This window comes from Saccopteryx bilineata, chromosome 5 (assembly GCF_036850765.1).
Source record: "Saccopteryx bilineata isolate mSacBil1 chromosome 5, mSacBil1_pri_phased_curated, whole genome shotgun sequence".
In the NCBI taxonomy this organism is placed as follows: domain Eukaryota; kingdom Metazoa; phylum Chordata; class Mammalia; order Chiroptera; family Emballonuridae; genus Saccopteryx; species Saccopteryx bilineata.
The window spans coordinates 266001694-266026864 of record NC_089494.1 but is presented as its reverse complement, the minus strand read 5'-3'; the positions used below and the strand labels follow the sequence as shown (position 1 = coordinate 266026864).

At 59.2% G+C, this 25171-nt stretch overlaps 1 protein-coding gene across 4 annotated transcripts in view; it reads right to left on the bottom strand.

Moving 5' to 3' along the window:
• The window catches only part of GAK (cyclin G associated kinase), a 69324-nt gene that overhangs the window by 31358 nt on the left and 12795 nt on the right, over nt 1-25171 (bottom strand). For all 4 annotated transcript variants that reach the window (XM_066280081.1, XM_066280083.1, XM_066280082.1 and 1 more), the window contains 6 exons: nt 13129-13254; nt 10610-10699; nt 9303-9438; nt 8884-8996; nt 6365-6455; nt 5407-5530 (listed from right to left, as the gene is read on the bottom strand). In XM_066280081.1, coding sequence (XP_066136178.1) covers nt 5407-5530; nt 6365-6455; nt 8884-8996; nt 9303-9438; nt 10610-10699; nt 13129-13254 — 680 coding nt within the window. The remainder of the gene's footprint in view (nt 1-5406; nt 5531-6364; nt 6456-8883; nt 8997-9302; nt 9439-10609; nt 10700-13128; nt 13255-25171) is intronic.

Below are 25171 nucleotides of genomic sequence, written 5' to 3'. Positions count from 1 at the left end.
GCCCACAGTTGCTGGCTTGAGCAAGGGGTCACTTGCTTGACATGAGCTCCTGGTCAAGACACATATGAGAAGCAATCATTTCACAACTAAAGTGACACAACTATGAGTTGATGCTTCTCTTCCCTTTCCCTTCCTGTCTTTCTCAAAAAACAAAAAAAAAATCTGTATTTTATTTATTTATTTATTTTGTATTTTCTGAAGTTGGAAACGGGGAGGTAGTCAGACTCCCGCATGTGCCCAACGGGGATCCACCCCGCACGCCCACCAGGGGACGATGCTCTGCCCCTCTGGGGTATTGCTCTGTTGCATCCAGAGCCATTCTAGCGCCTGAGGCAGAGGCCACAGAGCCATCCTCAGCGCCCGGGGCAACTTTGCTCCAATGGAGCCTTGGCTGCGGGAGGGGAAGAGAGAGACAGAGAGGAAGGAGAGGGGGAGGGGTGGAGAAGCAGATGGGCGCTTCTCCTGTGTGCCCTGGCCGGGAATTGAACCCAGGATTCCTGCACGCCAGGCCAACACTCTACCACTGAGCCAACTGGCCAGGGCCAAAAATCTGTATTTTAAAACATGTCTAACCTATTTAAAATGGGGTATGAAGGGCCTTCTTAAACAGGAAAACAAAAAAAGAAGACATAAAGGGAACTATGAATAGATCTGTGCTTTAATTATAATCGAACAGAAAAAGACAAGTAACAGAGAAACTGCCGTCTCCACCTTTCCACATAACCCATTAGTGTGTAGAACACATGAAGTAAAATCTAACACAAAACCCAACGTGGAAAGAGCCAAGTATGTGCACAGCCACTCACAGAAGAGAGCTGCACGTGGCCAGAGCTGCAAGGCCTCAAACCACAGAGGCTCCCGACTGGGGCGCCCAGGGCTGGGGGAGGCCCGCTTGGCCCCCACCCGAAAGGCATGCCCAAGCACCCATGGGGCACAGGGGACACAGTGAATACGGTCAGCAGACGCCATATGTGCAAACACACACCAAGTGGGAACCTGGAGGCTGCGTGAAGACCAGGTGTACTGGCTCTGGGATGTGTGCAAGTGGTGCAGACACCCAAGGTCTGTACCTTAGACTGATGAGAGAAACAAGACCACAGACACAGACATCAAGCCCAGGGCCAGGCCCTGGCTTCTAGGGCACGGGCCAGCTGAGGGTACCTGCAGCCAGTTATGAGCAGCTGTGGACGTGCTGAGGCTGAATCTACATGGACAGATAGGGCCCGCCTCCAAGGCCAGGCCCCCAGGACTTCTGGGTCCACACACACAGCAAAGGAGGCTGCCCAGGGGCCCCAGGGCGTCCCTGCTAAGTGACTGGAGAAACCGAAGGCCCGAGCTGGGTCCTCCTGTGGCAAGCAGAGCCCTGGGTGTCAGCAGACCCTGGATGCCATCTGGCCCGCAGCGGAAGAGATACCCCTGCCTTCCTCACCACTGCTGCTGAGCACTCACGGTCAAGAGCACACATCAGACTGCTGGTCACATCTGAGCCCCGCACGGAAAAGGGCTGGGACCAATGTCATGTGCCATTTCCTCACCCAGTGCTCTGCTGTTGTTAATGAGTTTGAGAAATTAAGGACCACCGTGTCTGCAGGGGAGGTTAAGAGCAAACTCAAGTCCACCAGTACCCGAGATGTTTCCATCCATCCCAGCCCATACACTCTCACAGTTCCAATGCTCCGCTCTGGCCAGCAGAAACCCTGACTACGTGGTGGCCACCCTTTCAGGACAGTCCCAGGGTCCCCTCTATCCATCTCGGCTGCTTCATCAAGGAGGGAGAGGCAGTGACGCGGTGGCCACCCTTTCAGGACAGTCCCAGGGTCCCCTCTATCCACCTTTGCTGCTCCATCAAGGAGGGACAGGCAGTGACGCAGTGGCCACCCTTTCAGGACAATCCCAGGGTCCCCTCTATCCATCTCGGCTGCTTCATCAAGGAGGGAGAGGCAGTGACGCGGTGGCCACCCTTTCAGGACAATCCCAGGGTCCCCTCTATCCATCTCGGCTGCTTCATCAAGGAGGGAGAGGCAGTGACGCGGTGGCCACCCTTTCAGGACAGTCCCAGGGTCCCCTCTATCCATCTCGGCTGCTTCATCAAGGAGGGACAGGCAGTGATGCGGTGACCACCCTTTCAGGACAGTCCCAGGGTCCCCTCTATCCATCTCGGCTGCTTCATCAAGGAGGGAGAGGCAGTGACGCGGTGGCCACCCTTTCAGGACAGTCCCAGGGTCCCCTCTATCCATCTTGGCTGCTTCATCAAGGAGGGACAGGCAGTGATGCGGTGACCACCCTTTCAGGAAAGTCCCAGGGTCCCCTCTATCCACCTTGGCTGCTCCATCAAGGAGGGACAGGCAGTGACGCGGTGGCCACCCTTTCAGGACAGTCCCAGGGTCCCCTCTGTCCATCTCGGCTGCTCCATCAAGGAGGGAGAGGCAGTGACAGGCCAGCTGCCAGAGCTGCCACCACCAGTGGGGACAGCCAAGAATGAATAAATTCAGTTTACTTCTAACCTGACGTACATGGGCTTCTGGAGCTCCCTGCATTGTGAGTGTGCATCCTGGGCAGAAAACAGCCACACGGAGGGCTGACTACCTGTCCGAAGAGGCCTGCGTACCGGTCTGGTGCGTGCCAGGCCCTTACACACGCAGGGCACAACCACGGGAGGACACCAGAAGCTGCACCTGGTCCCCAAGACCGTGCAGACAGGCCCTTCTAGTGTTGACCTGTCTCTTCTCTGACATCATCCACTGGAGGACTCCACGCCAGTTTTACATGCCTCCAGCGAATCATTAACACTGGGGTATCCTTGTCATCTTGAGACCCCAACCAGCACCCTCTTTACTCCAGAAATCCTTGTTCCTGATGATGTGACTCGACACCTCCCTTGTCTGGCTCACACCGGGATGATGCTGAGCAGGCCCAAGCCACCCGAGTCACTCAGTGCAATCCAGTTTGTGCCGATGGCCTGTGGCCATGTTAACGTCCACACGAATGAGTCAGTGGTGAAACCCCCTCTAGCTAGGAGTGATTATCTCCATCATCATGGGGATTTTTATCCAAACCTTGCCCCTGGGGCCATGACAAAGGCATGACTCAGCCTGCCTGTCCCACGGAAGCTGGCCTCCTTGTCAGCCCTCGGGGTTCCCAGTGTCAGGCACCACCCCCTTGTCTTGCCCTGCATTTCTCTGTGAGAGTGAGGTTGAGTGAGGTTCACTTGCTTTTCTCACATCCAGCAACTGCCTGTTCTTTGTCAGCAGGGGACTGCAGTGCAAAAGCCCCCCGGTCCCCAAGTCCAGCTGAGACCCTAGGACAGTAGTTGGCAAACTCATTAGTCAACAGAGCCAAATATCAACAGTACAACGATAGAAATTTATTTTGAGAGCCAAATTTTTTAAACTTAAACTACATGGGTAGGTACATTCCTTATTGAGGTAGCGCCCACAAGTGGTATTTTGTGGAAGAGCCACACTCAAGGGGCCAAAGAGCCGCATGTGGCTTGCGAGCCGCAGTTTGCTGACCAAGGCCCTAGGACAACCCTCACTGAATGGACAACAAATGAGCAATCCTTACCCAGAACTTGAGCCTCAGCCCCCAGACCACTCCTATGTCCACAGTCAGATCTCCAAAGGGCCCACGCTAGAAACAGGCCAACGTTCTAGGAAAAGACGTGTCCTAAGCATCACAAAGAGCCCTGGAAGTGCAAGAGGCCGCCTGCCTGAGGGACCTTAAGCCTCCATAGAAGTCAAGCTTCTGCTCATCACACAGTCACATCAGAGACTGAGCACATGTGAGCTACAGACCCCTGGAAGCATGATACACATGTGCACACACCTGTGACAGTGCACACCCACACATGTGCAAACACACACCTGTTCACATGCATACATGCCTGCTCATACATGTACAAACCCACCCACTGGCATGCACCTGCACATATCTACTCAGCCACATGTGCATGTCTGTACATGTGCACAGAGCCACATACACATGACCGTATGCACATCTGCTCACATATGTGCACTTGCACACTCCACACACCTAAACACACATGTAAACACTCCTACAAGCCCTTGCTCATACAGTACACATCCGCACACATGCACATACACATGTTCGCATGTATATACATGTATATATGTCTACTCATACACGTGTACACACATGAAAACACCCAATCACACACACATACATTCCCACACGACACACACGAACATGCATATACAAACACAGCCACATGCACATGGCTCACATGTCACGCATAAGCATACATGTCTTTGTCTATGTTGTCAACACACTTGTGGACACAAAACGATGATTATGGCACAAAAAAGAACACAGAAAATGAGGGCAAGAGGACCTGCACCTGTGCAGGGCTGTGCTGCCCTGAACGACCCTCTTGTAGGTGGTGGCATTCACCTGCACGATTAGGTCCACCGGCCCGAGTCTGAATGACTTCACATTTGACACTAACAAGGGGCCCTGTGCCCACAACTGCTCCCTCGCTCCACACCACAGAAAGGCGGCAGCACAAATATGCGGGGTATGGTCACAGAAGAAGGGGCCCTGAGACCGGGGTATGGTCACAGGAGAAAGGGCACTGAGACCAGGGTATGGTCACAGAAGAAAGGGCACTGAGACCGGGGTATGGTCACAGAAGAAGGGGCACTGAGACCGAGGTATGGTCACAGAAGAAGGGGCACTAAGACCGGGGTATGGTCACAGAAGAAGGGGCACTGAGACCGGGGTATGGTCACAGAAGAAAGGGCACTGAGACCGGGGTATGGTCACAGAAGAAAGGGCACTGAGACCGGGGTATGGTCACAGAAGAAGGGGCACTGAGACCGAGGTATGGTCACAGAAGAAGGGGCACTGAGACCGAGGTATGGTCACAGAAGAAGGGGCACTAAGACCGGGGTATGGTCACAGAAGAAAGGGCACTGAGACCGGGGTATGGTCACAGAAGAAGGGGCACTGAGACCGGGGTATGGTCACAGGAGAAAGGGCACTGAGACCGGGGTATGGTCACAGAAGAAGGGGCACTGAGACCGGGGTATGGTCACAGAAGAAGGGGCACTGAGACCGGGGTATGGTCACAGAAGAAGGGGCACTGAGACCGGGGTATGGTCACAGAAGAAAGGGCACTGAGACCGGGGTGAGGGTGACACCACCCCACAGCTCCTGGGCTCCGTCGGTGTGGCCAGCTCAGTGATGCCCAGCAAGCCCCTCAGGGTGGGGGGGACACAGGGCTGTGGCCAGAGCCCAGCCCCCAGTGTCTGCATGCCCCACCCTCAGCCAGGAGTGTGAGGCCCTCCAGGTTTAGAGACGGGGAGTGCCTGAGGGTCAGAAACTCTCCACACCAAGGAGAAACCACGTGCTGTCACTGAGGACCTGTGCCCGCACACCCCGACTCACTTGGTGACAGACTGGATGACCTTGGAGGAGGTGTCCTTGATGTTTGTGAGCAGGCGGCCAGTGCCGCCCCGCAGGATGTCTAGGAGGCCACCATAGGGCTGGTCATACTCAGCAACCGCTAGGCCTGCAAGCAGAGACAAGCCTCAGGCTGTGGCCGGTGGTCCCTCCCGGGACACAAGGGGCTGATTCCACACCCCAAACAGTGACAGGTGGCTGATGGGATGGGGCGCATGGCAGAGGAGACTGGCAAAGCCATCCAAAATCTTCCCGGGCACACTGCAGAGCATGGCGGAGGGCTCCTCAGGGGACACAGCTCTGCTGTGCCAGCACTGGACACCCAGACCCCAACACACACCGAACAAGGGGTTCGGGTCATTCACCAGATGGAACCCAAGTCATGAGGAAAACTCGCTAAGCCATCTCTACTGCAGCCAGACCACCTCTCCTGCCTCCTGGGGAAGCCCCACCCTTTCCGGGGGCAGACTCAGAACCCTGCAGCCCCCAAGTCTCGTCATGGCCACTCTTTCCCCAGGCACTGCCTTCACACACTGGCCCTCACGGTCACTGTCTGTAGCCCTGAGGCGTCCCTCGCCTGCCTGGGCCGTGGTCACATGCATCAGCAGGGTTTCCAAGGGGTTGGAGACCGAGTTGGCCACACAGGTGGACAATGGTGCCCGCGTGGCCAGCAGGGAGCCCCTCTGCGGTCCTACAGCACAGCACAGGACGGCTGGCCTCAACACTGCTTCCCTCGCTCCACCCTAGATGTGGCCCGGGTGTCGCCTCCGCTGAGTTCTGGGAACACAAGGCAATTATGGCCTGGGGGTGATCCTGGGACCCAGAACGAGCAGCCTACCTCACTGCCAGGCCAAATGCCCCAGGAGGGCAGGACCAGGGTGCTGGCACAACAGCAATATAGTGACCCCAGGGCAGACGGCAGGTGAGCAGGGTGGGTACTCACCTCCACTGTAGCCACTGCTCGTGGGGCCCCCAGAAGGGGGTGGCGCTCGGGACGGGGCAACAACTCCATAGCCTCCATTCTGCTCCAGAAGCTGCAAGGGTTTGAAAAGCAAGAACTCAACTTCTACAGAGGTCAAAGTTCATAGCACCCTGTGCAGGGAGAGAACGTAGACACCAGCTCACACAGCTGAACTCCTGTCTCTACCTGATGTATTATAAAACCCCTTACACCAAAGAGTGGGTCACACTGGCCAAGTGTCTCTGCTCACACAGTCTCTGAGCTGACGTTCAGGGTCACTGAGTGACCATGCCCCACTCCCCAGGAGCTCACCGTGCCCACAGTGCACCAGGCTCTACAGTCCAGGGGGACGGGCACAGCGGGGCGATGGCCCTCAGTCTCTCCACCCCAGGCCGTGAGCCGTGGCTCTGCAGCCTGTGCCTGCCATTGAGGTGGGCAGTGGGTTTACAGGAAGAGGCCCCATCTTCCACTAGCTGCGCCAAGGCCAGCACCAGCCAGAGCCTCGATACCAAAGCCTTTGGAGAGGTGCCTGGAGACTCGGCAACAGGTACAGCTCAGCCCTGTGCCGTCAAACCAGGCTGGGGGCAGGGCCGCAGCCCCCCCCAGCCCCACGCAGAGCTGGCCACAGGCCTGCTCAGTCTTCAGTGGGTTGTGATGTCCACTGGTACTCTTCCAGTAGGTTATTCAAACGTGTGCTTTAGTTTCTGATGAGTTTTTGAGAACATCCTGTCATTGAACTAAAGTCTTACCACATTAAACTCACAAAAGAAAGTAAACGTGAAGTTTGGTCTTTCTCTGTGACTAGCAGGTCATCAACGTTCACCACACATGCTCTGCTCGCTGAGGTCAGTGCTTGGCTCTCAGATCCACCAGGTCTTTTCAGCACATGTCCTGTTTCGCTGACTTGCTTTACCAGCTTCTGACAGGAACGTCCCACCTTCCACTGTGACCGAACACTTCAACGTACTTAGTGTCTCTGAGGCTATATTTGTTGTTGAGGACACGCAAGTGCCATGGTTCTTTCTGTCCCACTTAGTGGCACAGCCCAGTTCTTCACATGGTGCTGTTCCTGGGCTTCAGAGTCAATCCCTGTGTTCACCGTCTGGGGTTCTGTCTGTCCCTGCGTGGGAACACCTGCTCCACTGCCCAGGGCAGGAGAGCCCTACAAGAGGGGGTTTCACGTTGCACCGCCGTCCTGGATTCTGGAAGCACTAAGATCAGAGGTGCTCCGGCGCCTACTGACCAGTGCCCGTGTCTGTCCAGCAGCATCTGACCAGTGCCCGTGCCTGTCCATCAGCATCTGACCAGTGCCCGTGCCTGTCCAGCAGCATCTGACCAGTGCCCGTGCCTGCCCAGCAGCATCTGACCAGTGCCCGTGCCTGTCCATCAGCATCTGACCAGTACCCGTGCCTGTCCATCAGCATCTGACCAGTGCCCGTGTCTGTCCAGCAGCATCTGACCAGTGCCCGTGTCTGTCCATCAGCATCTGACCAGTGCCCGTGTCTGTCCAGCAGCATCTGACCAGTGTCCAGGTCTGTCCAGCAGCATCTGACCAGTGCCCGTGTCTGTCCAGCAGCATCTGACCAGTGTCCAGGTCTGTCCATCAGCATCTGACCAGTGCCCGTGTCTGTCCAGCAGCATCTGACCAGTGCCCGTGCCTGTCCATCAGCATCTGACCAGTGCCCGTGCCTGTCCAGCAGCATCTGACCAGTGCCCGTGTCTGTCCATCAGCATCTGACCAGTGCCCGTGTCTGTCCAGCAGCATCTGACCAGTGCCCGTGTCTGTCCAGCAGCATCTGACCAGTGCCCGTGTCTGTCCAGCAGCATCTGACCAGTGCCCGTGTCTGTCCATCAGCATCTGACCAGTGCCCGTGTCTGTCCAGCAGCATCTGACCAGTGTCCAGGTCTGTCCATCAGCATCTGACCAGTGCCCGTGTCTGTCCATCAGCATCTGACCAGTGTCCAGGTCTGTCCATCAGCATCTGACCAGTGCCCGTGCCTGTCCAGCAGCATCTGACCAGTGCCCGTGCCTGTCCAGCAGCATCTGACCAGTGCCCAGGTCTGTCCATCAGCATCTGACCAGTGCCCGTGTCTGTCCAGCAGCATCTGACCAGTGCCCGTGTCTGTCCAGCAGCATCTGACCAGTGTCCAGGTCTGTCCAGCAGCATCTCCGCAACCCCACGGAGACCCAACTCCTCGCAGCACACCTGCGCCAGCCCCAGAGCAGATGCCTCCTTGTGCCGCACGAACCTCGTCCATCCTCCTTCACTGCTCTCTTCATAGTGCTGGCCGCTGTCTGACACGGCAGGTCTTAATTTCCGTCTCCTGCCCCCAAGCCTGCAGGCCTGAGAGGGGCCCACACACTCAGAGCCCCTGTCTGGTGCTGACTCCCTCCTGTCACGTGATCCTGCCCTGGGACCGCCCAGGGACGTGGAAACTCCTCTCTGCACAAAGGGGTCACCCCCTGTAAAGCACTGCAAGCAACACCTCCAAGGCCCTACCTCCGTGATGGGTGACTTGGGGTTCACGTTCCTGGCAGCTGCGATCTCCTGCAGCTGGTTCACCAGCTCTGTGATGGACAGCCGCTCCTCTGGGTTGACCTTCAGCGTGGCGCCTGCAGCGGGGGCAGCGCCTACTCAGGGTCCCAGCGTCCCACCACCCCGCCCTTGTAGAGGTTACAGGCCCACAGTGGCCCCTCGTTTCACTGTCATTACTGATTTTAAAGGCAAGTGAGGGGTGGACTTGAAGAGCAACAATAAAATGGAGTAAAATGATCAAAATCCACCATTTGAAGGACTGTAACTCACAAAGACTGAATGGTGGGCACCCTGTGGGAAAGTCCCACACCAGGGAGGCTGCCACAGAGCGGGGTGGGATGTGACAGGAGGCGTGTCCTCGCGTCCCTGCACAGGGGACTTACGGATGAGGCCGTGGAACACGGAGTAGCGAGTGTCATCAGCAGGGATAGAGTACTTCCCGTTGACTATGCGAAGCTTTGCTCCATCTTCAAAAGGGTGCTGTCCGAAGCACAGCAGGTACAGGATGCAGCCCAGCGCCTGCAGGGGTGGGGGAGGGGGGGGAGGTGAGGGCGGCCCTGTCCTGGGCTCTGCGGAATCCAGCTCAGTCCAGTCCAAGTCACCCGGCACAGTCAGCCCTTGTTTCCAAGCTCATCAGAGACAAAGGCATGGAAGCCTCTACTTTTCTGATGAAAAGACCTTTCCAAAAGGAAGAATGACCATGCTCAAGCCCTGGGGCCTCTCGGCTCAGAGACAGCAGGGTGACCATGCAGGAGAGCACCTCCTCCACATTTTCCGGTGAGAATAGTGAGAACAGGACAGGCCTGAGGCAGGACCCACAGGAACCCGAAGGATCAGTCAGGACTTCCAGAGAACTGGCCCTGAACCCAGCATGTCTCTGCTCAGCTTCCCTACAGCAGCCTCCGGGGACACAGTGCAGAGACTGGGGATGTCTCAGTACCCACGCCGCATCCGGCTGAGGACACCCAGCACACCCTGCAGACACCTGAGCCCCAAGTATACAACTCCAAGTTCACCCTCAAGTTCCCATGTGTACAGGTGCATGTGTGTGTGTCCTTGGGCTGTGAAAGCTAAGGGCACCCACTTGGGGTCACCCGAGACTTGGGAAGAGAAGACACAGTTCTGGGTGCAATTTTGAACGCTGCCTGTCACTAAGAATGGCTCCAGTGTGCAGGTCCCAGCATCTCAGTCACTTCAACTGCCACCTGCCTCCACCTATGCCCAGGACAGATCTCCTGTCCTGACAGGCCTGGACTGTGACCCTGAGGGGCAGAGAGGTCTAGGGGTGCCAAAGCATCACTGTCCCTGCTCTCAGGGAGGCCACAGGACACCCATACTTAAGAAAGAGCCAGCAGATACCACAAGGAGCACAGTCACGCACAATACCTACCCCTGACCCAGGGTCTAGTCCCATGAACCACGATGTCATGCATGCCCAGCCCCTGTGAAGGGGGCTCTGACCGGCAGGGCAGGTGTCCCTGTGTCACGGGACCACATGCCAAGCCTGGAGGCAGCAGACAGCTGACTCCACCCATTCTGACCCCACCTGACTTCTACGCAGTCCACCCTCACTAACAGCAGTAAAAGAAAAAAGAAGAAAGGCCAAAGGAACGTGGCTTCCGGAGCTATGCGCAGGCCAGAGCCCGTGGGCCTCTCGCCTACCACACAGCACTCAACATGGCGGCCTCACCCAGATGTCCTGCTTCTCGCCAATTGGGAAGTTCGAGTACAGGTCCACGATTTCAGGTGTTCTATACATGGGTGTCGTGTTCCTAGTGATCTGAAATGACACAAACGTTTCAAAGGGAGTTAGGCGCAAGCATTATTTACTTTGTATCAGGGCCTCCAGAAACTCACTCTTAGCACACTGTGCTCCGGGAAGTTCTCAGTACTTGACCCCCTCCCTCCGGACCCCCCACAGCAGCTCATCTCTGGAGTGGCCTCAGGGCTTGCCTAAGCAGCCATGCCAAAGAATGCACTGTGGGATATCAGCTGTGTGCCCAAGAGATGGACATCTCAGCTGACCACTAATCTAGGCCAGAGCGGCCCAAATCCAGCTCTGTGAGGTGGGTCACTTGCATGCAGGAAAGGAAGTGCTGTTCTCAAAGCAGCCTCCTGATGAGTTCTTGTGGACAAAGAGCCTATGTGACAAGAGAGAACTAAACCAAATTTACAGTTGAGTCAGGTCTTCCAGTGAAAAGCCAAGACCTAGCTATACAGGGTGGATCTGTGACAGAGAGGGTGGGGGACAGTACGAAGGAGGGCCAGCATGCGCTGGCAGATAGCAAACACACACACACTAATCCCAGGGCCAGAGACGCCCTTGGGAACAGTGCCGGGACCTCAGCCGGGGGCATGGACGATGACCCACCGTTCTCCGAGGGAAGATCTCCTTTAGGAACAGGTGGGCACGGGCTGGGCAAGCGCACACGTGACCCCCAGGGCCAACCCAAGGCCATGTCCAGATGCAAAAGCGACACCCAGGTCCTGGCTGGTTAGCTTAGTCAGCTGAGAACATTATCCCGAAACAAGGTTGCAAGTTTGATCCCCAGTTGGGGCACACATGGGAGCAACCAGTGAGTGCAGGACTGAGTGGAACCACAACTGAATGCTTCCCTTCCCCCTCCTCTATCTCCCTTCCTCTGTCAAAAAATAAATATATAAAAAAGTAAGCCCTGGCTGGATAGCTTAGTTGGTTGGAGCATCATCCCTGAGTGCCGGAGGCTGCTGGTTTGATTCCCTGGTCTGGGCACATACAGGAGATCAATATTCCTGTCTCTCTCTTTTCCTGCCTTTCTCAAAAATAATTATTTTTAAATGATACTGGGCCTTGACCAGCTCTTCACAGGCCCACCCTCCACACTAAGCTGAGGCAGACTAGCCCGGAGCACTGGGAGGAGGCGGACAAGCAGCACTGTGCAGCCCAGATGAGGCTGAGGGGCGTCCACACAGGATGCCAGTGAGCTGCAGACTCATGATCTTGCATGTGTGCATGTGTGACACACCCCCAAGAGCACACGGACATATGTGCACGCCACCTGTGTGCACAGCTGCAGGCCTGGCAGGACCTCGAGCACCGCCCGCCCCGTCTCACCTCCTCCTCCACCTGGGCCAGGACCTCGAGCACCACCCTCCCCGTCTCACCTCCTCCTCCACCTGGGCCAGGACCTCGAGCACCGCCCGCCCCGTCTCACCTCCTCCTCCACCTGGGCCAGGACCTCGAGCACCACCCTCCCCGTCTCACCTCCTCCTCCACCTGGGCCAGGGCCTCGAGCACCGCCCGCCCCGTCTCACCTCCTCCTCCACCTGGGCCAGGGCCTCGAGCACCGCCCGCCCTGTCTCACCTCCTCCTCCACCTGGGCCAGGACCTCGAGCACCGCCCGCCCCGTCTCACCTCCTCCTCCACCTGGGCCAGGACCTCGAGCACCGCCCGCCCCGTCTCACCTCCTCCTCCACCTGGGCCAGGACCTCGAGCACCACCCTCCCCGTCTCACCTCCTCCTCCACCAGGCCTGGCAGGACCTCGAGCACCGCCCGCCCCGTCTCACCTCCTCCTCCACCTGGGCCAGGACCTCGAGCACCGCCCGCCCCGTCTCACCTCCTCCTCCACCTGGGCCAGGACCTCGAGCACCGCCCGCCCTGTCTCACCTCCTCCTCCACCAGGCCTGGCAGGACCTCGAGCACCGCCCGCCCCGTCTCACCTCCTCCTCCACCAGGCCTGGCAGGACCTCGAGCACCGCCCGCCCCGTCTCACCTCCTCCTCCACCAGGCCTGGCAGGACCTCGAGCACCGCCCGCCCCGTCTCACCTCCTCCTCCACCTGGGCCAGGGCCTCGAGCACCGCCCGCCCCGTCTCACCTCCTCCTCCACCAGGCCTGGCAGGACCTCGAGCACCGCCCGCCCTGTCTCACCTCCTCCTCCACCTGGGCCAGGGCCTCGAGCACCGCCCGCCCCGTCTCACCTCCTCCTCCACCTGGGCCAGGACCTCGAGCACCGCCCGCCCCGTCTCACCTCCTTCTCCACCTGGGCCAGGGCCTCGAGCACCGCCCTCCCCGTCTCACCTCCTCCTCCACCTGGGCCAGGACCTCGAGCACCGCCCGCCCCGTCTCACCTCCTCCTCCACCTGGGCCAGGACCTCGAGCACCGCCCGCCCCGTCTCACCTCCTCCTCCACCTGGGCCAGGACCTCGAGCACCGCCCGCCCCGTCTCACCTCTTCCTCCACCTGGGCCCGCCGCTGGGCACTCCAGCTGTAGTCGGGGGCGTGCAATATGGTCGTGGCGCTGCCAAAGTCACACAGCTTAATGGTCCCCTGGTTACTCAGCAACAAGTTTTCAACCTGAAAAATTCCAGGAGAAGGTCCTTATAAACTTGAGGTCCAGATGGCCCAAGTGGCAAACACAGCACCTTAACTTCTTCTAATCAAAATCAGTGCCTTTAGAAATGGATAACTCAGAAAAAACTTACACCACAAATCAAATGTAACTGCAACTAATAATATAAAATAAACAATGCAAAGTCAGAAAATGAAAACGTTTAACCATTAAAAACACATAATTGGCCCTGGCCGGTTGGCTCAGTGGTAGAGCGTCGGCCTGGCGTGCAGGAGTCCCGGGTTCGATTCCCGGCCAGGGCACACAGGAGAAGCGCCCATCTGCTTCTCCACCCCCACCCCCTCTCCTTCCTCTCTGTCTCTCTCTTCCCCTCCCGCAGCCAAGGCTCCATTGGAGCAAAGTTGGCCCGGGCGCTGGGGATGGCTACATGGCCTCCACCTCAGGCGCTAGAGTGGCTCTGGTTGCAACAAAGCGACGCCCCAGATGGGCAGAGCATCGCCCCCTGGTGGGCATGCTGGGTGGATCCCAGTCGGGCACATGCGGGAGTCTGACTGCCTCCCCGTTTCCAACTTCAGAAAAATACCAAAAAAAAACAACAAAACAACCCCCCCACACATAATTATATATCAAGAGGCTATGAAGAAATCGTCAGAAACTGTCAACGGAGATGTACTTTTAGATCCAACGTAACAGGAACCACGTTCCTAACAGCAAAGGCACAAACCTGCCCCAGTCCCTCGAGGGCACAGTCCAGGCCTGGCCACTTCTGCAAGGCCCAGAGCTAAGGATGGGGTTTACATATCTAAATGCTGGGGAAAATTAAAAAAACAACTCTTCCTAACACAGGGCCGCAGCAGGGCACCGATGGCAGGCGCCTACAGCTGAGCCGCAAGGCAGAGTCTGCGTGCGGCGTGGCCCGCAGAGCAGACACATTTCACGTCAGCCCTTTGTGAGCCTGGCCACACTACCCTGGAGCGGAGGGGCACCAGACCAGGACCCAGGTGCTGGGAGAGTGGGATAAGCACAGCGAGGGAAGCCCTGTCCCTAAGGGCAGCCACACGTCTTCAGGACAACACATGTAGGTCAGAAGCACATCATGCTGGGAGCTGACGATGCCCGCTAAAAACAGCACCCTGAGCTGAGTGAGCACACAAGCCACACACCCACACACGTACCCCACACGGGGCTTACCAGATAAGAACAGGCAAACACGCCACAGGTACTTCCCCAAAGAGGAAGTCCAAATGCAAACAAACACAAAGATGCTCAACTTCGCTCACAGAAGGAAAACTCCACTAAAACCACCCCGTCTGCTGCCACCAGCAAGGACCGCAAAGAATGGCACAGGCATCGCCCACACAAAAGCGCAGATAGCTGCTGACATCCCAGACGTCGAGACGGTACTGGTCACCACCAGCACAGGAAGCAGGGACCCCATGGCACACACTGTTAACTATGGGCACACGAGACGGACAAACCCTAAAACCACCACGTTAAGCGGAAAGCTAACACAAAGGATGCACCCTCGAGCCACGCGTAGCACAGGGAGCGCCACGGGGGCCCCGGACTCCTGCCGACAGGCTGTGGGGACACCTGGCACCCACGGAGCGCTGAGAAAATGAGGGGTGTGTACCCAGGCCAAGCTCACAGACCCGGATTCCCTGATTTCCTTCTCCTGGTTATTCACACATGCAAGCACATGACTGACACATGAGGCAGGACAATCCTGATGACACAGAAAGATCCACCGCCACCCCAGCCGACAAGAGGGTGCATCCACACGGTAGAAACTTCTGCACCCAGAGCACCACAGCTGCCCAGTCCACACGGTAGAAACCTCTGCACCCAGAGCACCACAGCTGCCCAGTCCACACGGTAGAGAGAGACCTCTGCACCCAGAGCACCACAGCTGCCCAGTCCACACGGTAGAGACCTCTGCACCCAGAGCACCACAGCTGCCCAGTCCACACGGTAGAGAGAGACCTCTGCACCCAGAGCACCACAGCTGCCCAGTCCACACGGTAGAGACCTCTGCACCCAGAGCACCACTGCTGCCCAGTCCACACGGTAGAGAGAGACCTCTGCACCCAGAGCACCACAGCTGCCCAGTCCACACGGTAGAGAGAGACCTCTGCACCCAGAGCACCACAGCTGCCCAGTCCACACGGTAGAGAGAGACCTCTGCACCCAGAGCACCACCGCTGCCCAGTCCACACGGTAGAGAGAGACCTCTGCACCCAGAGCACCACAGCTGCCCAGTCCACACGGTAGAGAGAGACCTCTGCACCCAGAGCACCACAGCTGCCCAGTCCACACGGTAGAGAGAGACCTCTGCACCCAGAGCACCACAGCTGCCCAGTCCACACGGTAGAGAGAGACCTCTGCACCCAGAGCACCACAGCTGCCCAGTCCACACGGTAGAGAGAGATCTCTGCACCCAGAGCACCACAGCTGCCCAGTCCACACGGTAGAGACCTCTGCACCCAGAGCACCACTGCTGCCCAGTCCACACGGTAGAGACCTCTGCACCCAGAGCACCACAGCTGCCCAGTCCACACGGTAGAGACCTCTGCACCCAGAGCACCACAGCTGCTCAGTCCACACGGTAGAGACCTCTGCACCCAGAGCACCACCGCTGCCCAGGCCACACGGTAGAGATCTCTGCACTCAGAGCACCACTGCTGCCCAGTCCACACGGTAGAGAGAGACCTCTGCACCCAGAGCACCACAGCTGCCCAGTCCACACGGTAGAGAGAGACCTCTGCACCCAGAGCACCACAGCTGCCCAGTCCACACGGTAGAGAGAGACCTCTGCACCCAGAGCACCACAGCTGCCAGGCCACACGGTAGAGAGAGATCTCTGCACCCAGAGCACCACAGCTGCCAGGCCACACGGTAGAGACCTCTGCACCCAGAGCACCACAGCTGCCCAGTCCACACGGTAGAGAGAGACCTCTGCACCCAGAGCACCACAGCTGCCCAGTCCACACGGTAGAGACCTCTGCACCCAGAGCACCACCGCTGCCCAGTCCACACGGTAGAGATCTCTGCACTCAGAGCACCACAGCTGTCCAGTCCACACGGTAGAGACCTCTGCACCCAGAGCACCACAGCTGCCCAGTCCACACGGTAGAGAGAGACCTCTGCACCCAGAGCACCACAGCTGCCCAGTCCACACGGTAGAGAGAGATCTCTGCACCCAGAGCACCACAGCTGCCCAGTCCACACGGTAGAGAGAGACCTCTGCACCCAGAGCACCACAGCTGCCCAGTCCACACGGTAGAGAGAGACCTCTGCACCCAGAGCATCACAGCTGCCCAGTCCACACGGTAGAGAGAGATCTCTGCACCCAGAGCACCACAGCTGCCCAGTCCACACGGTAGAGACCTCTGCACCCAGAGCACCACTGCTGCCCAGTCCACACGGTAGAGACCTCTGCACCCAGAGCACCACAGCTGCTCAGTCCACACGGTAGAGACCTCTGCACCCAGAGCACCACCGCTGCCCAGGCCACACGGTAGAGATCTCTGCACTCAGAGCACCACTGCTGCCCAGTCCACACGGTAGAGAGAGACCTCTGCACCCAGAGCACCACAGCTGCCAGGCCACACGGTAGAGAGAGATCTCTGCACCCAGAGCACCACAGCTGCCCAGTCCACACGGTAGAGACCTCTGCACCCAGAGCACCACCGCTGCCCAGTCCACACGGTAGAGATCTCTGCACTCAGAGCACCACAGCTGCCCAGTCCACACGGTAGAGAGAGACCTCTGCACCCAGAGCACCACAGCTGCCCAGTCCACACGGTAGAGACCTCTGCACCCAGAGCACCACCGCTGCCCAGGCCACACGGTAGAGATCTCTGCACCCAGAGCACCACTGCTGCCCAGTCCACACGGTAGAGAGAGACCTCTGCACCCAGAGCACCACAGCTGCCCAGTCCACACGGTAGAGACCTCTGCACCCAGAGCACCACAGCTGCTCAGTCCACACGGTAGAGACCTCTGCACCCAGAGCACCACAGCTGCCCAGTCCACACGGTAGAGAGAGACCTCTGCACCCAGAGCACCACAGCTGCCCAGTCCACACGGTAGAGACCTCTGCACCCAGAGCACCACAGCTGCCCAGTCCACACGGTAGAGAGAGACCTCTGCACCCAGAGCACCACAGCTGCCCAGTCCACACGGTAGAGATCTCTGCACCCAGAGCACCACAGCTGCCCAGTCCACACGGTAGAGACCTCTGCACCCAGAGTACCACAGCTGCCCAGTCCACACGGTAGAGAGAGATCTCTGCACCCAGAGCACCACAGCTGCCCAGTCCACACGGTAGAGAGAGACCTCTGCACCCAGAGCACCACAGCTGCCCAGTCCACACGGTAGAGAGAGACCTCTGCACCCAGAGCACCACAGCTGCCCAGTCCACACGGTAGAGAGAGACCTCTGCACCCAGAGCACCACAGCTGCCCAGTCCACACGGTAGAGAGAGATCTCTGCACCCAGAGCACCACAGCTGCCCAGTCCACACGGTAGAGAGAGACCTCTGCACCCAGAGCACCACAGCTGCCCAGTCCACACGGTAGAGACCTCTGCACCCAGAGCACCACAGCTGCTCAGTCCACACGGTAGAGACCTCTGCACCCAGAGCACCACAGCTGCCCAGTCCACACGGTAGAGAGAGACCTCTGCACCCAGAGCACCACAGCTGCCCAGTCCACACGGTAGAGACCTCTGCACCCAGAGCACCACAGCTGCCCAGTCCACACGGTAGAGAGAGACCTCTGCACCCAGAGCACCACAGCTGCCCAGTCCACACGGTAGAGATCTCTGCACCCAGAGCACCACAGCTGCCCAGTCCACACGGTAGAGACCTCTGCACCCAGAGTACCACAGCTGCCCAGTCCACACGGTAGAGAGAGATCTCTGCACCCAGAGCACCACAGCTGCCCAGTCCACACGGTAGAGAGAGACCTCTGCACCCAGAGCACCACAGCTGCCCAGTCCACACGGTAGAGAGAGACCTCTGCACCCAGAGCACCACAGCTGCCCAGTCCACACGGTAAAGAGAGATCTCTGCACCCAGAGCACCACAGCTGCCCAGTCCACACGGTAGAGAGAGACCTCTGCACCCAGAGCACCACAGCTGCCCAGTCCACATGGTAGAGAGAGACCTCTGCACCCAGAGCACCACCGCTGCCCAGTCCACACGGTAGAGAGAGACCTCTGCACCCAGAGCACCACAGCTGCCCAGTCCACACGGTAGAGAGAGACCTCTGCACCCAGAGCACCACAGCTGCCCAGTCCACACGGTAGAGAGAGACCTCTGCACCCAGAGCACCACAGCTGCCCAGTCCACACGGTAGAGAGAGACCTCTGCACCCAGAGCACCACAGCTGCCCAGTCCACACGGTAGAGAGAGATCTCTGCACCCAGAGCACCACAGCTGCCCAGTCCACACGGTAGAGACCTCTGCACCCAGAGCACCACTGCTGCCCAGTCCACACGGTAGAGACCTCTGCACCCAGAGCACCACAGCTGCCCAGTCCACACGGTAGAGACCTCTGCACCCAGAGCACCACAGCTGCTCAGTCCACACGGTAGAGACCTCTGCACCCAGAGCACCACCGCTGCCCAGGCCACACGGTAGAGATCTCTGCACTCAGAGCACCACTGCTGCCCAGTCCACACGGTAGAGAGAGACCTCTGCACCCAGAGCACCACAGCTGCCCAGTCCACACGGTAGAGAGAGACCTCTGCACCCAGAGCACCACAGCTGCCCCGTCCACACGGTAGAGAGAGACCTCTGCACCCAGAGCACCACAGCTGCCAGGCCACACGGTAGAGAGAGATCTCTGCACCCAGAGCACCACAGCTGCCAGGCCACACGGTAGAGACCTCTGCACCCAGAGCACCACAGCTGCCCAGTCCACACGGTAGAGAGAGACCTCTGCACCCAGAGCACCACAGCTGCCCAGTCCACACGGTAGAGACCTCTGCACCCAGAGCACCACCGCTGCCCAGTCCACACGGTAGAGATCTCTGCACTCAGAGCACCACAGCTGTCCAGTCCACACGGTAGAGACCTCTGCACCCAGAGCACCACAGCTGCCCAGTCCACACGGTAGAGAGAGACCTCTGCACCCAGAGCACCACAGCTGCCCAGTCCACACGGTAGAGAGAGATCTCTGCACCCAGAGCACCACAGCTGCCCAGTCCACACGGTAGAGAGAGACCTCTGCACCCAGAGCACCACAGCTGCCCAGTCCACACGGTAGAGAGAGACCTCTGCACCCAGAGCATCACAGCTGCCCAGTCCACACGGTAGAGAGAGATCTCTGCACCCAGAGCACCACAGCTGCCCAGTCCACACGGTAGAGACCTCTGCACCCAGAGCACCACTGCTGCCCAGTCCACACGGTAGAGACCTCTGCACCCAGAGCACCACAGCTGCTCAGTCCACACGGTAGAGACCTCTGCACCCAGAGCACCACCGCTGCCCAGGCCACACGGTAGAGATCTCTGCACTCAGAGCACCACTGCTGCCCAGTCCACACGGTAGAGAGAGACCTCTGCACCCAGAGCACCACAGCTGCCAGGCCACACGGTAGAGAGAGATCTCTGCACCCAGAGCACCACAGCTGCCCAGTCCACACGGTAGAGACCTCTGCACCCAGAGCACCACCGCTGCCCAGTCCACACGGTAGAGATCTCTGCACTCAGAGCACCACAGCTGCCCAGTCCACACGGTAGAGAGAGACCTCTGCACCCAGAGCACCACAGCTGCCCAGTCCACACGGTAGAGACCTCTGCACCCAGAGCACCACCGCTGCCCAGGCCACACGGTAGAGATCTCTGCACCCAGAGCACCACTGCTGCCCAGTCCACACGGTAGAGAGAGACCTCTGCACCCAGAGCACCACAGCTGCCCAGTCCACACGGTAGAGACCTCTGCACCCAGAGCACCACAGCTGCTCAGTCCACACGGTAGAGACCTCTGCACCCAGAGCACCACAGCTGCCCAGTCCACACGGTAGAGAGAGACCTCTGCACCCAGAGCACCACAGCTGCCCAGTCCACACGGTAGAGACCTCTGCACCCAGAGCACCACAGCTGCCCAGTCCACACGGTAGAGAGAGACCTCTGCACCCAGAGCACCACAGCTGCCCAGTCCACACGGTAGAGATCTCTGCACCCAGAGCACCACAGCTGCCCAGTCCACACGGTAGAGACCTCTGCACCCAGAGTACCACAGCTGCCCAGTCCACACGGTAGAGAGAGATCTCTGCACCCAGAGCACCACAGCTGCCCAGTCCACACGGTAGAGAGAGACCTCTGCACCCAGAGCACCACAGCTGCCCAGTCCACACGGTAGAGAGAGACCTCTGCACCCAGAGCACCACAGCTGCCCAGTCCACACGGTAGAGAGAGACCTCTGCACCCAGAGCACCACAGCTGCCCAGTCCACACGGTAGAGAGAGATCTCTGCACCCAGAGCACCACAGCTGCCCAGTCCACACGGTAGAGAGAGACCTCTGCACCCAGAGCACCACAGCTGCCCAGTCCACACGGTAGAGACCTCTGCACCCAGAGCACCACAGCTGCTCAGTCCACACGGTAGAGACCTCTGCACCCAGAGCACCACAGCTGCCCAGTCCACACGGTAGAGAGAGACCTCTGCACCCAGAGCACCACAGCTGCCCAGTCCACACGGTAGAGACCTCTGCACCCAGAGCACCACAGCTGCCCAGTCCACACGGTAGAGAGAGACCTCTGCACCCAGAGCACCACAGCTGCCCAGTCCACACGGTAGAGATCTCTGCACCCAGAGCACCACAGCTGCCCAGTCCACACGGTAGAGACCTCTGCACCCAGAGTACCACAGCTGCCCAGTCCACACGGTAGAGAGAGATCTCTGCACCCAGAGCACCACAGCTGCCCAGTCCACACGGTAGAGAGAGACCTCTGCACCCAGAGCACCACAGCTGCCCAGTCCACACGGTAGAGAGAGACCTCTGCACCCAGAGCACCACAGCTGCCCAGTCCACACGGTAGAGAGAGATCTCTGCACCCAGAGCACCACAGCTGCCCAGTCCACACGGTAGAGAGAGACCTCTGCACCCAGAGCACCACTGCTGCCCAGTCCACACGGTAGAGACCTCTGCAACCAGAGCACCACAGCTGCCAGGCCACACGGTAGAGAGAGACCTCTGCACCCAGAGCACCACTGCTGCCCAGTCCACACGGTAGAGAGAGACCTCTGCACCCAGAGCACCACAGCTGCCCAGTCCACACGGTAGAGACCTCTGCACCCAGAGCACCACAGCTGCTCAGTCCACACGGTAGAGACCTCTGCACCCAGAGCACCACAGCTGCCAGGCCACACGGTAGAGAGAGACCTCTGCACCCAGAGCACCACTGCTGCCCAGTCCACACGGTAGAGAGAGACCTCTGCACCCAGAGCACCACAGCTGCCCAGTCACACGGTAGAGACCTCTGCACCCAGAGCACCACAGCTGCTCAGTCCACACGGTAGAGACCTCTGCACCCAGAGCACCACCGCTGCCCAGGCCACACGGTAGAGATCTCTGCACTCAGAGCACCACTGCTGCCCAGTCCACACGGTAGAGAGAGACCTCTGCACCCAGAGCACCACAGCTGCCCAGTCCACACGGTAGAGAGAGACCTCTGCACCCAGAGCACCACAGCTGCCAGGCCACACGGTAGAGAGAGATCTCTGCACCCAGAGCACCACAGCTGCCCAGTCCACACGGTAGAGACCTCTGCACCCAGAGCACCACCGCTGCCCAGTCCACACGGTAGAGAGAGACCTCTGCACCCAGAGCACCACAGCTGCCCAGTCCACACGGTAGAGACCTCTGCACCCAGAGCACCACCGCTGCCCAGGCCACACGGTAGAGATTTCTGCACCCAGAGCACCACTGCTGCCCAGTCCACACGGTAGAGAGAGACCTCTGCACCCAGAGCACCACAGCTGCCCAGTCCACACGGTAGAGACCTCTGCACCCAGAGCACCACAGCTGCTCAGTCCACACGGTAGAGACCTCTGCACCCAGAGCACCACAGCTGCCCAGTCCACACGGTAGAGAGAGACCTCTGCACCCAGAGCACCACAGCTGCCCAGTCCACACGGTAGAGACCTCTGCACCCAGAGCACCACAGCTGCCCAGTTCACACGGTAGAGAGAGACCTCTGCACCCAGAGCACCACAGCTGCCCAGTCCACACGGTAGAGATCTCTGCACCCAGAGCACCACAGCTGCCCAGTCCACACGGTAGAGACCTCTGCACCCAGAGTACCACAGCTGCCCAGTCCACACGGTAGAGAGAGATCTCTGCACCCAGAGCACCACAGCTGCCCAGTCCACACGGTAGAGAGAGACCTCTGCACCCAGAGCACCACAGCTGCCCAGTCCACACGGTAGAGAGAGACCTCTGCACCCAGAGCACCACAGCTGCCCAGTCCACACGGTAGAGAGAGACCTCTGCACCCAGAGCACCACAGCTGCCCAGTCCACACGGTAGAGAGAGATCTCTGCACCCAGAGCACCACAGCTGCCCAGTCCACACGGTAGAGAGAGACCTCTGCACCCAGAGCACCACAGCTGCCCAGTCCACACGGTAGAGACCTCTGCACCCAGAGCACCACAGCTGCTCAGTCCACACGGTAGAGACCTCTGCACCCAGAGCACCACAGCTGCCCAGTCCACACGGTAGAGAGAGACCTCTGCACCCAGAGCACCACAGCTGCCCAGTCCACACGGTAGAGACCTCTGCACCCAGAGCACCACAGCTGCCCAGTCCACACGGTAGAGAGAGACCTCTGCACCCAGAGCACCACAGCTGCCCAGTCCACACGGTAGAGATCTCTGCACCCAGAGCACCACAGCTGCCCAGTCCACACGGTAGAGACCTCTGCACCCAGAGTACCACAGCTGCCCAGTCCACACGGTAGAGAGAGATCTCTGCACCCAGAGCACCACAGCTGCCCAGTCCACACGGTAGAGAGAGACCTCTGCACCCAGAGCACCACAGCTGCCCAGTCCACACGGTAGAGAGAGACCTCTGCACCCAGAGCACCACAGCTGCCCAGTCCACACGGTAGAGAGAGATCTCTGCACCCAGAGCACCACAGCTGCCCAGTCCACACGGTAGAGAGAGACCTCTGCACCCAGAGCACCACTGCTGCCCAGTCCACACGGTAGAGACCTCTGCAACCAGAGCACCACAGCTGCCAGGCCACACGGTAGAGAGAGACCTCTGCACCCAGAGCACCACTGCTGCCCAGTCCACACGGTAGAGAGAGACCTCTGCACCCAGAGCACCACAGCTGCCCAGTCCACACGGTAGAGACCTCTGCACCCAGAGCACCACAGCTGCTCAGTCCACACGGTAGAGACCTCTGCACCCAGAGCACCACAGCTGCCAGGCCACACGGTAGAGAGAGACCTCTGCACCCAGAGCACCACTGCTGCCCAGTCCACACGGTAGAGAGAGACCTCTGCACCCAAAGCACCACAGCTGCCCAGTCCACACGGTAGAGACCTCTGCACCCAGAGCACCACAGCTGCTCAGTCCACACGGTAGAGACCTCTGCACCCAGAGCACCACAGCTGCCCAGTCCACACGGTAGAGAGAGACCTCTGCACCCAGAGCACCACAGCTGCCCAGTCCACACGGTAGAGACCTCTGCACCCAGAGCACCACCGCTGCCCAGTCCACACGGTAGAGATCTCTGCACTCAGAGCACCACAGCTGCCCAGTCCACACGGTAGAGACCTCTGCACCCAGAGCACCACAGCTGCCCAGTCCACACGGTAGAGAGAGACCTCTGCACCCAGAGCACCACAGCTGCCCAGTCCACACGGTAGAGATCTCTGCACCCAGAGCACCACAGCTGCCCAGTCCACACGGTAGAGACCTCTGCACCCAGAGCACCACAGCTGCCCAGTCCACACGGTAGAGAGAGACCTCTGCACCCAGAGCACCACAGCTGCCCAGTCCACACGGTAGAGACCTCTGCACCCAGAGCACCACAGCTGCCCAGTCCACACGGTAGAGATCTCTGCACCCAGAGCACCACAGCTGCCCAGTCCACACGGTAGAGACCTCTGCACCCAGAGTACCACAGCTGCCCAGTCCACACGGTAGAGAGAGATCTCTGCACCCAGAGCACCACAGCTGCCCAGTCCACACGGTAGAGACCTCTGCACCCAGAGCACCACAGCTGCCCAGTCCACACGGTAGAGAGAGACCTCTGCACCCAGAGCACCACAGCTGCCCAGTCCACACGGTAGAGACCTCTGCACCCAGAGCACCACAGCTGCCCAGTCCACACAGTAGAGAGAGACCTCTGCACCCAGAGCACCACAGCTGCCCAGTCCACACAGTAGAGACCTCTGCACCCAGAGCACCACAGCTGCCAGGCCACACGGTAGAGAGAGATCTCTGCACCCAGAGCACCACAGCTGCCCAGGCATCCTCCCGACTCCACAGGGGTCTGCAACGTGGTGCCTGCCAACGTGGGCTCAGGGGACAAAAGAGAAGGCCAAACTTGTCAGCGGCTCAAACCTAAATGAAGACAAAACCCACAGACAGGGTGTCAGTGCTGACCCCTCTGCTAGGGCCCACAGGAGCACCTGCCCGGTCCCCACTGGGGAGAGCTGAGAGATGCACCTGGAGAAACCAGGGGGCTAGCCACAGACTGGATTGAAGTGACGCTGGGGAACGTGAGTCCTGCGAGGCAGTGGCAGTGCTCAGCTATGCACAAGCACAGCTGCTCTCTGAGTCTGTGCGCTGCTCTCAGAGTCTGGGCGGGAAAGGGCGTGGTGTTTTCAGCCCACTTTATACTCCTTCAGCAAAACCGTGCGTCAACAAGCAGGATGCGGGGCCCCTGGCACCCAACCTG